This window comes from Chenopodium album, chromosome 19 (genome assembly GCF_948465745.1).
Source record: "Chenopodium album chromosome 19, dcCheAlbu1.1, whole genome shotgun sequence".
Taxonomy (NCBI): domain Eukaryota; kingdom Viridiplantae; phylum Streptophyta; class Magnoliopsida; order Caryophyllales; family Amaranthaceae; genus Chenopodium; species Chenopodium album.
The window spans coordinates 1794701-1807332 of record NC_137852.1 but is presented as its reverse complement, the minus strand read 5'-3'; the positions used below and the strand labels follow the sequence as shown (position 1 = coordinate 1807332).

Here is a 12632-nt window from a genome sequence, read left to right as displayed (position 1 = left end):
CTATTATGTGTTAGTTGTTGTACATAAAATTGTTACCAACTTTTTATTCTTTAATAATATGATTAAAATAATGAGTTTGGAAGTTCTAGGTGTTGAGATTTGGAAGATTATGACATGAAGCTTTAAATGCATAATTCAAGTGTGTGAAAGAATGATGCTTTCAAACAAAATACAATCTTAGGTATACTTATAGACAAAATACTTGTATAACCTAGAAAGTAGAGATTAGAGAGGGTCGTTATCTTGTTTGTACATTGTAGAAATAGTGGTCCAAATTTCCAATTCCATTTCTATGAAAGTGTAAAATTGATGGAAAGAATTAATTATGGAGTATTGCATAGGATTGATGGAATACTTGTCTTTGTTAACATATTTTTCGTTAGATGTTACTTGTTTCTCTCAAATTAAATGCTACTCTTCATTTGTAAAAATACTATTGAATCATTATAAATGGTTGATTTTACGTTTTCATCTTATATTTTGTTTTTTCAAATATTGTTTGCTATTATAGTTCATTAGCAATAGAAGTTATTTCATCTTATTTTTGTCGGTATGAGCCTTAGTCTTCTAACTCTCCTCTAATGTGAGAATTTTTATTTTGGTCTTGTTATAGGGTAGATTTTTTATGTATAAAATCGCAATGACAATTGACTTCTAAAGTACTTTCGACACGTTAGCAACTAAAAATGATTAGTTTTATTTGTGTCGTATGTCTATACATCTATATGTTAGCCATTAAAGATAAAAAGAAAATTCATAAACATATCAATTTTTTGTAGCGTTCTTTCATTATCAACGAAATTAATAGACTAATGGGGGATATGGGGTGGTTGAAGTTGCATGACTTGCCTCACTAGTCACTACAAACATTGTAGTACAAAGTTTGGAGAGCATTCATATCTCTAGCACTCGAGTTTCCTTCTACCCTTCTAACCCATTAAGGCACTATTAAAATGGCTAACTATTTATAGATGTAGCCATAAAAGGTAACTTTTTTCTATGACCTTAGGAAAAGGATGGCTTTTATGACATCTTGAGGCATCTTTTTTTTTTTTTTTTTTTTTGGGAAATTTAGGGTGACTTGACTATACATAATGCATACCCCACATACTAACATACTTCTTTCATTTTGCAAGATCATACATTGTTTTTTCCCCCTTATATATAAATCACATACAATAATCAAATCAAAATTTGTTAATAACGAAGGAATTCAAACTATAGCCATTTCTGTGAAACAGATAGTACAACTGAAACGACATACACAAGTTTTATATGTGGCTGGTCACACCATGTGATTGGGGCTATTCGGTCAAACAGAAATTACTCGGTCGGTCAGAGATTATCTGGTCAGTGTTTTGGTGTGTGTCAACTGGCCACACAGTGTAACCAAACACACTAAAATGCATTAGACTGTGTATTGATAGACTCTTTAGAACAATGTATTTGAATCTAAACTAACAATCTAAGCAGACAGTTCATTTGCATGTTTACATTCAATGTCAAATCCATATTGTTAGTTATTAATAATTACTCCTTAATAAAATGCCAATGACATAAATGTCAGAATTTGTTGGATTTGAGTTATAAAAAAATTTTGTATAGTGGTGTGTCTAGTTTGTATGGGTGACAAACTGACATCCATTTTAATGTCTAGTTTGGTTAGGTGGAGCCTTGTAGTAGTTGTGTGTAGTGATGGCCTTGGCCCAAAATTAAACTAGTCCGTACTTGATAGATACATCTATGAATGTGAGATTAAGCTTAAAACAAAAGGGAAAAAAAAAAAAGAAAAAAAAAAAGTATGTATATCACTTTTTTTTAGGGCGGGGGGGGGGGGGGGGGGGGGGTGGTGGCATGGTAACAATTTGGTTAGGCTACATTATTCATCAACAAATCATGGATTACAAGGGATTCGACCTATGAACAAAGTTATAATTACGAGTAGGAGCTTAAGATACCTACCTTAGAAGCTATAAGGACATCAAAGAAAATGACACCCAAATAAAAAATATCTCTACTTCTAAGACTTGATCATAAAAGCTTGATGCTATAAGTTTCCATCCTTGCCTGTATGACTATTGACTAGAGAGTGTTAGAGCTTTCAAGACAACAATAATTTAAAGTTCTAAGCAGAAAGTCTAAATGTAGGCATAGGATAAGTCCTAAATCAAAATAATTTGGACTTCGCCTATTCAGCCCAAATTTTTAACAAGTTGAACAAAAATAGTCTCTGGCCCACTCTTCTTGCCCAATTGATGTTATGGCCCAATTTTTGGGCTAGCCAAACCCGCCCAGTTGGGCCAGCATTTGGCAACTTTTTAGATAGTGAAGGTTGAAGATCCGAAAAGCCTGATATCCATAGCACCAGGTTAGGCACATACTGCTGAGTGTCTGAGTACTGACAATGCAACATTCACAACTCCAAGAGAGTGAAAATCTATGCTCATTTTAGGAACACAATCAGCCAATAGATCAATTGGTCGTGACTAAGAAAATGGCCAGTTCTAACTCTACGGCTCTAATTCTCACAGGGAAAAAGCACCACCACCTGTACTTTGTCACGTCTTTATGTTCAATTTTGTGAACCCTACCAGCTAATGGTACCTAAATTCCTTCCTTACACCACTGGCCCTCCCAACCCAAAAATTTCATCTCAGATAATGCAAGATAGAATACTCCATAACCTAATCAATGGAGTTGATATAATTAGAAATGAACACCTAACAAAAGACCTCAAGAATATGGCAGCTGTTGTCCATGATAGATCTTTAATCTTTCAAGATTTTTCAACAAAATCTCCATGCTATTCCATGATCTTGCATCCCTTAAGTTCAAATACTATAGCTCATCTTCACGGTAAATATACATTAGCACCGTATGCATACACTTCGTCACCAATCTTTAGTCAAATTTAGCAATACTAGTGGAAACTAAGCCCCAACAACACCACACCACACCACCCCAATCCCATCCCCCAGCCAACTTATTGCAGCCTGGTAAAGACTATCATGTACAATGCTTGGTTCATTTATTTTCAGGTCATTAGGATCCATCTCAACAACACAATTATCATCTCATTATCTATGAGTTGTGAATAAAGTCAAGTCAAAAAGCATACTCCGAAACATGTAACCTACCAGGTTCATGCGATCTATGAGGTGGTTTTCATGGTCGACAACAATCACAAGAACACACTTTTTCGTACATTCATCCTTCAATGATAAAACTACATAAGAACGAGTGTAAACTAATTAAGAGCTCGATTCAAATATAATCATCATCTCTTCGACAAATCAAGGAATGAATTCAACATGCTACACCACCAAAGAGGCAAAGATAACAATTGCAGCCCATCAAACTAAAAGAAACTTCTCTAGAATAAACTCATCATAATAACAATCAGTAATTAACATCAGTGAACAAGCTCATCATACTATTTCTTTGATAAGCAATAATATTTCATAACAAATTCATCAAATTATAACTACATTCAGTAAAAAGAAATTACACTGCACTGCTAGCAAATTGATCAAAAGCAAATATAAGATCTACTACACATTTCTTGTATTAGATCCAGATCAACTATTAAAATAGCTAGCTACAAAACCCTAATAACCAAAGAATCCCCCCATTTTTCCCCTGTAATATCAGATCATATCAATCAAATCAAACCAAAACCAATACCTCAAAATTCAAATTCAGACTCTTCCGGCAGGATTTGCGGCGGCAACAGCAGCAGAGGAAGCAGCCCCACCAAGGAACGACAATAACCCAGCATTAGGACCTTCTTGTTCATCTAAAAACAGATCTTCAGGAACCCTAAAAGCTCCATGAACAGAAACAATGGCGACCCCAATCAAAGCAGCAGAAATCAACAACGACCCAACACTCGTCAAGAAGATAACAACAACAGTAGAAACGAGGAGAATCCCAAGCGTCTCACGCTCAGAAAACGTGCGACCGAAGATGACGACGGGTTGATCGGAGGGGCGGAAGAGGTAGAGGAAGATCCAAGAAGCGAGGAGAGAGAGAAGGACGAGGAGAGAGAAAGGGTGAGAGATGAGAGAGAAAGCGAGGACAGCGGCGAGGAGAGAGAGGTAATTGACGCGAAAGTAGGCGGCGTTTTTGCGGATGCGAGAGAAAGCGTCGGAGAGATTCTCGGGGCGAGTGAAGGCGGTGCGATCGAGGAGTTCGTACCAAGGGCGGCGTTGCGCGAAGGTTTGACGGAGAGAGGTGGTTAAGCGGGAGATGAAGCTGCGGAATGCGGGGGTTGTGATGGTGGTGGAGTTGTCGGCGGTGGTGGCTTGTTGGGTTGTCATCGGAAGTGTTGCCGGCGACGACATTGTTTGCCGGCGGTTGAACGGAGGAAGAAGAAGAAGGAGAGTTGGTTGATTTTGATGGGAGGATGCAAGATTTGGGGATTATGGTGTCTGTGTGGTTTGAGAATGGGGTGTGTTTTGGGTTAACAATGGCTGTTGTCGGTGGGGTCCCACATCCACATTGTGGATCTTATAGTTGTAATTGGCTCTTTGTGGAAACAAATGGAGATGTATGATGATTGATGATACAACAATTTACTACAATGATTTTGAGAGTGAAAGAGAGGTGACGAGCGAATTGTTTGGTTTGAATGAATATATTTCGTTTGGATGATATTGGTATGTAGTTATTCAAATTGATGGCATGGTTAAGGTATAATTTTATTATTTGAGATTTTAAAATGGATCGTAAATATGGTTGGATTTAGACTCAGTTACAATGATGTTATTCAAATTGATGGTATGGTTAAGGTATAATTTTATTATTCGAGATTTTAATATGGTTGGATTTAGACTCAATTACAATGGTTTCAACAGTTTGTGTGTGGCTGACTGAAGATGTAGTTGTGCATTTTGGTTTTCAAGTTGCATGTCATATCACATACGATAATATTTTAGCTTAAAACTGATGCAATCATGCAATTAATGTGGTATAAAGCATATTAAAAGTGGTCAACAATCATACTATTGAGAGTTTGGGAATCTCCATTGATTTGGTTCATGATATGGTCAAGTCGTTCTTGTTTTATTAGTGATTTTGCTACTATAGATACTATAAGAGGGCGGGAAATATGGAAGCTCATTACCTCTAAATATAAATGATAATCAGTAACTGACTAGTTATGAATTATTTCCCTTAATCGAAATAATTTTGACGAATCTTGATTTACAATAATGCCTAACTTTTTTCCTAAAAGACCCTTTATTTTCTACGCACTTATAAAAAATTAAGAAATTACAAATTAGGCAACTAGCAATTTCCTCATAAAAATAAAAGGCAGCCAAGCAAAACGATGACGTTTAGCCAAGATCTTCCTTTCAATAGTCTCCCACTCCCCTTTCTATCATTCTTTCTCTCTCCCATTCTTCTCTGAATTTTCTCGCAAAAGTCGACTTCTGCTACCTCTTGTGGTAAGACTGACTACAATCTTTGGATCAAAACTATTCACTTGAACTGTCCCTTTTCTCTCTCTAAATTTGATTAATTTCTTGAAATTGTGCTTCAAATCCAGAATCAGCTTCAAATTGGCGAGGAATTCTACTTAATCTATCTCTGTTGATGTGGGTTTTTGCTCGAAAATCATTTCAGGTAAGACTACTAATCTCTAATTATTAATCAATGAACTAATTTGATTTCAAATTGCTTTTTTGTAATGGGTTTTGGGTTAACTTATAGTTTTATGAATGATTATTGGCATTTAGTGTAGTTATTGATACTAAATGATTTTAATTAGTCATGTAGTCTATTGATTTAGGAAATGCTGACTCCCTTTTTTCTGGGCTATTTAACAATTAGGTTAAATGATTTAGAAGGAAAATTGGTTTTGCCATTTTTAGCATTTGATGTTTTAAAGGGTTTGTCCAATTGGTTAGGTTCAATGATTGTTGAAAGTTAGAGATTGGGTTAAGTTTTCCCAATTGGATTTTTGTTGTACAGTTGCAAATGCTTGAAAATCCATGCTCTTGTGCATTACATTGGTGTTACTTGATATTTCTGGTTCCAAGTATGTAAGTTTCATGTTGTGAAAAGCTGGTTAAAACTCCACCCTTTAAGAGTAGAAAGAAAAAATGTAAGATTGGGGTTGTAAATAAGATCTTTCACCTCTGTTTAGATTGGCTTAAGTGATCTAATAAGCATGTACTTAGTGATAATTATAAGTTTGTGAGGGTATTTTGAAAATTGAAAAAGAGAGTGAATTTTATTGTTCTTTCTTGATTTCTAGCTCCTTATTTATGTGTTGTTATAGCTTATTAGGTTTTCTAGATGTTGCATAGTCATTGATGCAGCCCTCAATGTGTAGGTTCAACTGCATCTTTTATACTAAACTACCATGTTTTTGTATAGGTAGTTTATTGTACGGGTAGTTTGGTTTGAGGATTGCTCAAGGAACCTTGTCTGTATACCTTAGTTTCCGTTATATTTTGTATATCTAGCTTGATTATTGTAGGTTGCCTACAATCAAAATAATGAAGTTAAACAAAGATTACCAAAAATTTGTAGATTGCCTCCATTGGAGGTATGACTGATCACTGATGAGTAGTGATTAGTGCTTCATCATCTTCTGCCTCACTCTTGCACTCTGAAGTTCTATTGTGCGTCTATCTTCATCGGAGGTATCACTCTGAGTCTCTGATGAAGTGATTCATCGTTGACTGCTGTTTCTCTTGCATTCTGAAGCTATAACATGCATATGTGCAGAACATGTTAAGGAGAAATTTGGCCAGTGATTACAGAATTAGGTCAATTTGAGGATTCACCATTCTTTTCAAGGATCACAAGAGAGAATTGTACCATCTCAAATTTAGCATGTATAGAATGTGATTTACTCTACTTCATTCATGAAGTAATTTCCATTATAAAAAGAAGGAAAATAATAGTAGAGATATTAGTTTTCTTGTTCTTCAACCTTTTTGATGTTTAAACCTTGCAGGAGACAAAGAAAGATAACCTGTGTGAATTTGTGGTTCTATCTTGTGGATTTGTTTCCCTATAAGTATTTGGCATAGCTATACTAATCTGTGGGATCATAGGGTCTTTGTTAGTGATTAATGATTTTCCAAGCTAACTATATTGCCTTTGCTTAACTAAGTTGCTAGTTATTTGACAATGATACAATTGGCTTTATTGTTTGTGCTACGTGTAAAGGGTTCTTAGGTTTCATGTTGGAACTTATGCAAGTTATTTTCATTATCGGTGATGATTGCTTAAGTCAAATTATTTTATAATTGATGTAGTTATCTGCAACTGAATTATTGTATAGTTAATTTAGTGAAGCTTTTTGTTGGATTTGATAGGATTGGATTTAATTCATTTAGAATGTTGGCTGCTATGGTGTCAAACTAAATTTTTGGGCTTCTACCCTTGTGCAGATCATAGTAGGACTCCATTGGGACATCTATCAACACTGTTGTTTGTCCATGTTGAAACAACTACTGTAAAGGCCTAAAGGGACAAATGAAAATTCATGGAACACCTCAATAAATACGGCTCATAAATCTGTGTGAATGAATCATTCTGTTTGGGCTCATTCATTATTTCCATACCCAAAAAAGCCCCTCAATGGCGTGTCCCTGACCTTCTAGTCCCTTGTCTTCTCTTCTCATCTGCACAAAGTCGCTGCAATGGAGGGGAGCATACTTGATTCCCTTGGCATAGAACTAATCGGGGTAATGTCCCCTGTCTCAATTTGTATGCTCCTAGTTGTCCTTTTGGTATCCATTCTTTCTCCGTCCTCTTCTTTCCCATCTTCCCCTACTCCAACTCCCATTGTCACTGCAGCCAACCTTGTATATTCAGAAAATCCATCCGATTCTACAACCCAAAAATTTGAAGGCGCTCTTCTTAATGCTGCTGTTTTTATTGTACTCATTGCAGTAGTCACCTTCGTCCTTGTCCTCCTTTACTACTATAACTTCACCAACTTTCTCAAACACTATATGCGCCTATCTGCTTTTCTCATCCTCACCACTATGGGGGGTGCCATTTTTCTCTCTCTCATCAGCCATTTCTCTCTCCCCTTTGATGCCCCCACGTGTTTTCTCTCTCTTTTTAACTTCTCTGTACTTGGGGTACTCTCAGTATTCGGCAGAGGGGTTCCAATTATCATTACCCAAACTTACACTGTGATTTTGGGGATCATTACTGCTGCTTGGTTTACCCAATTACCTGAATGGACTACCTGGGTGCTGCTGGTTGCTTTGGCAGTTTATGACTTGGTTGCAGTTTTAGCTCCTGGTGGCCCATTGAAGATTCTAGTGGAACTGTCTCAGTCGAGGGATGATGATCTTCCAGCTTTAGTTTATGAGGCAAGGCCTACAGTTTCCACGTCTGGCGGGGGAAGAAGAAATGGGGGTTTGGGTCTTTTGGTTGGTGGGGTTTCAGATAATTCGTCAGTGGAGCTTCAGAATCTGTCAACAACTGTTGGAAATCATTCTAATGAGGAGGAGATAGCAGTTGATGATGAAAGAGAAAGAATGAGGAATGAAAGGGGTGGTGATCAGGGGGAAACAATACCGTTGGTGGTAGCGAATTCAAGTGAGATTGGTGTGGTAGATGAAGAAAGGTCACCCCTAGTGGAGATGGTTGCTGGAGAGGGGAGAGATGGCGGTGATGGTAATGAGGAATCCATGACTGCTGGTATTAAACTTGGACTAGGAGATTTTGTGTTTTACAGTGTTCTTGTGGGTAGAGCTGCTATGTATGATCTTATGACAGTATATGCTTGTTACCTTGCTATTATATCAGGGCTTGCTTGTACTCTCATTTTGTTGTCCGTGTGTCGTCGAGCTCTACCAGCCTTGCCTATTTCAATTGCTTTAGGGGTGATTTTTTACTTCTTGACTCGATTGTTAATGGAACCTTTTGTTGTTCAGACGTCAACAAATTTGATGATGTTCTGACGTAGCAACTTCCTCCAACCCCAAAAAAAAAGGAATAAGTACTACAGTCTACAGAAGATTATGTTTTTCTAAGAGGGTTGTTCTATTTGCTAAGAGGTGTTTGTGTTGTTTGCTGTATTTCTGTCTGGGCAACAAGCCAACACATTCTTTTTCAAGGTTCTCGACATGGATGATAGAGATTTACCAAATATTTGTCTCTGGTTTTGCTGATGTGTGAATAGAGTGTACAAGAAATGCAATCATCAATTCTGATACTCGTATATTTTACAATGAGAACTTGAGAAGTGGTTTCACTCAACCATGGAAGGAAACGGTGTAGCTGTCAATTAAGATTTTTTGCGCAAATGCTCAACTGTTTCATCATAGTTACTTTGTGCCGAGAAATGATTTTCACCTTCAAGATATTGATTTTGGCTTGTGACCAATGCATAGGAAATTGACAAATTGTGCTCTACCTTACTGATACTTTCTTTCTTTTTTTTCTGCTTCATGTTAAAACTATTTCTTTCTAGAACTAATTGTTCGTACAGTTTAACATTTTTTAGCCTCTTTACATCCTAGGACTAATTTTGTATTCCTAATTTCAGAGTAATTTCAAGTTGATGTTGATTGAGTGCATTGATGTGGGATTACTATAAACATAGCTTGGGTTAGGTTGGCATTTGATTCATTAATTACAACTTGTGGGTGTGCACATCCTTTTAGCTTCAAAGTTCTAAAGTGACTACCTAAAACTAAGTACTTTTTTGGCGGAAATTTATGACCAAAAGTCATAAATGTATGAAAAAGATGATGCCACTTTGATTCTAAGAAGCATATGACTTAATTTCAAACCTATAAAAATAAAAAGGATATATTCTATCTTATCCAAAGATATTTTAGCTGTAATAGTAAAACGTGGGCGTGTATGCGTTTTATGTGTAGAGATATAGACGAGATTTTAATTTAAGTTTTCAATATCATTTCCAAGATTTAGCAAATTTAGCTACATTTGAACAAGACGTCTTAGGCCCCGTTCTTTAGAGCTGCTCTGCTCTGCTTTGCTCTGCTCTGCTTTGCTCTGCTGAAATTTGTTCTGCTCTGCTCTGCTTCAATCTGCTCTGCTCTGCCCTGCTCTGCTTGAAATTAATACTTAATATTGAATTATTATAATAATAATGTATATTTAATAAAAATAATAATAAATAATTAATACTTAATGATAATAATAATTAATATTTAATAATAATAAATAAATAAATAATATTTATTAATAATAATTAATATTTATTAATAATAATACTTCCTCCGTTTTCTTTTACTTGCAACACAGCCTTGTGGCACGTGTTTTGAGCTCTGGTTTATGTAATGTAAATGGACAAATTTTTCATTATAATTTTTACAAATGATACTTAACTCTATTCTAATTTTCGTGTAAAAATTATATTGATAAAATCGCTCGTTTACCCTCACTAATCATCTCCTAAAACTGCGTGCTTAAAAGGTGTGTTGCAAGTAAAAGAAAACGGAGGAAGTATATAATTAATATTTAATAATAATAATATAATTAATATTTAATAATAATAATAATAATATTAATAATAATATAATTAATATTTAATAATAATAATATTAATAATAATATAATTAATATTTAATAATAATATATTAATAATAATATAATTAATATTTAATAATATTAATATTATTAATAATAATTAATTTTTAATAATAAAATTTAATGATTATAATAATAGTAATAATAATAGTAGTAGTAGTAGTTGTAGTAGTAGTAGTAATAATAATAATAATAATAATAATAATAATAATCATCATAATAATAATAATATTTAATATTTAATAACAATAATAAATCATTTCAATTATTATTATAGTATTAGTAGTAATAATAATAATAATAATAATAATAATAATAATAATAATAATAATAATAATAATAATGAAATCTGCTCTGCTCTGCTCGGCTCTGCTTTGCTCTGCTTCAATCTGCTCTGCTCTGCTCTGCTTTGCTGAAATCTGCTCTGCTCTGCTGAAATCTGCTCTGCTCTGCTCTGCCCAGAAGCTCAAAAGAACAGGGCCTTAGTCTCTCTTCCGTTTGTAGTGAATTGTGACACAAGTGTCCTTTAAAGATATTTTTTAAATATAAAATAAAATATTTTGTATTTTAATTATTAATTTCTTACATTTTGATTTGGTAGATGGTGATAAATGACATAAGAATGATAACGAGTGTGATTTTAAAATTATAGTCAATAGCAATATAATTCCACATCTAAATAACTGCGGAGTACTGTATTAACTGCGGAGTACTGTATTTTTCATCGTAAAATTCTATCACTACCCTTTCTAAAATTAGATTATTTATAAATGAGTTATCATCTTCAAATGTTGTTGCGTAATTATAATCTTGTCTCCTAGCATATGATTGATATTGAGCTTACATCAAGCATACACATTGAGGATATACTAGAATTTCTGCCTAACCCTATTATATTATTTAGCGTTATCTATCTTTTGACTCGCATTTCAAATTGTTTTGTTATTTATTTCGTCCACCAACATAGTAACAAACATTCCTTGGCGTGAAGAAGATGAGAAGATATCAGCCTCTTATTTTGAACAGATCCACCAATACTATAATGGTATTAACATATATACGTATATGATTTTCTCTTGATGGGTGTAGCAAGGTTATACATACAGTACCCATATGAGTCATTATTTTCTTTGTTTCGGGGTAGAAAAGATTGTAAGAGACGTAATGCAGATGGTATTCAATTTGATGTTTTTAGTACTAATCTGTGACTTTAAACAATTAATATAGCCGACAAGAATATCATAAACAAACTAGTGTATGCCCCGGGTTGATAGTTTGTGTACTTTTTTTAATTTTATAATTATATTTTTGTATAGTTAGTGTGTGGTTCGGGCATTGCCTTAAGTGTTACTTTTTTTTTTTCCCCTCATATATTTATATTCTATTATTGTGAAAAGTAAATGAATAATATTACCTCTAATTTACATAATAAATGAAAGGAATATACAATATTGTATGTGAAATTTGAAACATAAATAGTAGTTGGTTGAGATGGTAAAGACGATACCATTATGTATAGGAGGTTTTGAGTTCGAGTCTAGCTCAAAGCATGTTTTATTTTGTTAAATAAGGTGACAAACTTATGTGGTGAATATACTTTTGGATGATGATGTGGCATTATGACATGTCGCTTATACTTTGAAGAGTGCCACGTGGCACCGTTCCTTTAAAAGGAACGCCTTTTAATATATAGTATAGATAGATGTTTTCATGGCGAATAGAGGCCTATATAAGCATGAGAAAATCTCGGACATCTGACTAAGAAAGTTTTGAATAATACAGAGTATCAATTTTTAAATATAGCAAACATGAAAAATTGCCCCAAACAAATAAAAAAAAAAAAAATACAGACAGTATTTTTGCCTAATTTGAATACATCCCGACTACATTATGTGTACATGTACTTGAGTTCATCTTCTACATACAACGTACCAATATGAACGGTAATCATTTATCATAAGCTAACTTGAACTAACTTGTGTAACACTTATACCTGCAAAAACAAGCAGTTAATTTTCTGCCTCAAATTCTAAAAATGAAGGGTAAAAATAGGTAAGCTTCAGAGAAAAAAAAACAAAGTAAGAATGAAACTGTTA

At 34.4% G+C, this 12632-nt stretch overlaps 1 protein-coding gene and 1 pseudogene across 1 annotated transcript; one reads left to right on the top strand and one right to left on the bottom strand.

Moving 5' to 3' along the window:
• Nucleotides 1-3414: 3414 nt before the first annotated feature.
• On the bottom strand, nucleotides 3415-4475 carry LOC145594949 (PRA1 family protein B1 pseudogene; annotated as a pseudogene).
• A 912-nt stretch (nucleotides 4476-5387) lies between these two features.
• LOC145594948 (presenilin-like protein At1g08700) lies at nucleotides 5388-9552 on the top strand. Its single transcript, XM_081651298.1, has 3 exons — nucleotides 5388-5450; nucleotides 5552-5628; nucleotides 7410-9552. Exon 3 carries the CDS (start codon nucleotides 7662-7664, stop codon nucleotides 8937-8939), a length of 1278 nt encoding a protein of 425 aa, XP_081507424.1. The 5' UTR covers nucleotides 5388-5450; nucleotides 5552-5628; nucleotides 7410-7661; the 3' UTR covers nucleotides 8940-9552.
• Nucleotides 9553-12632: the final 3080 nt, after the last annotated feature.

Bases quoted from the DNA above. Each gene is read 5' to 3' on its own strand.
- LOC145594948 (XM_081651298.1), top strand. From the start codon at position 7,662: ATGGAGGGGAGCATACTTGATTCCCTTGGCATAGAACTAATCGGGGTA.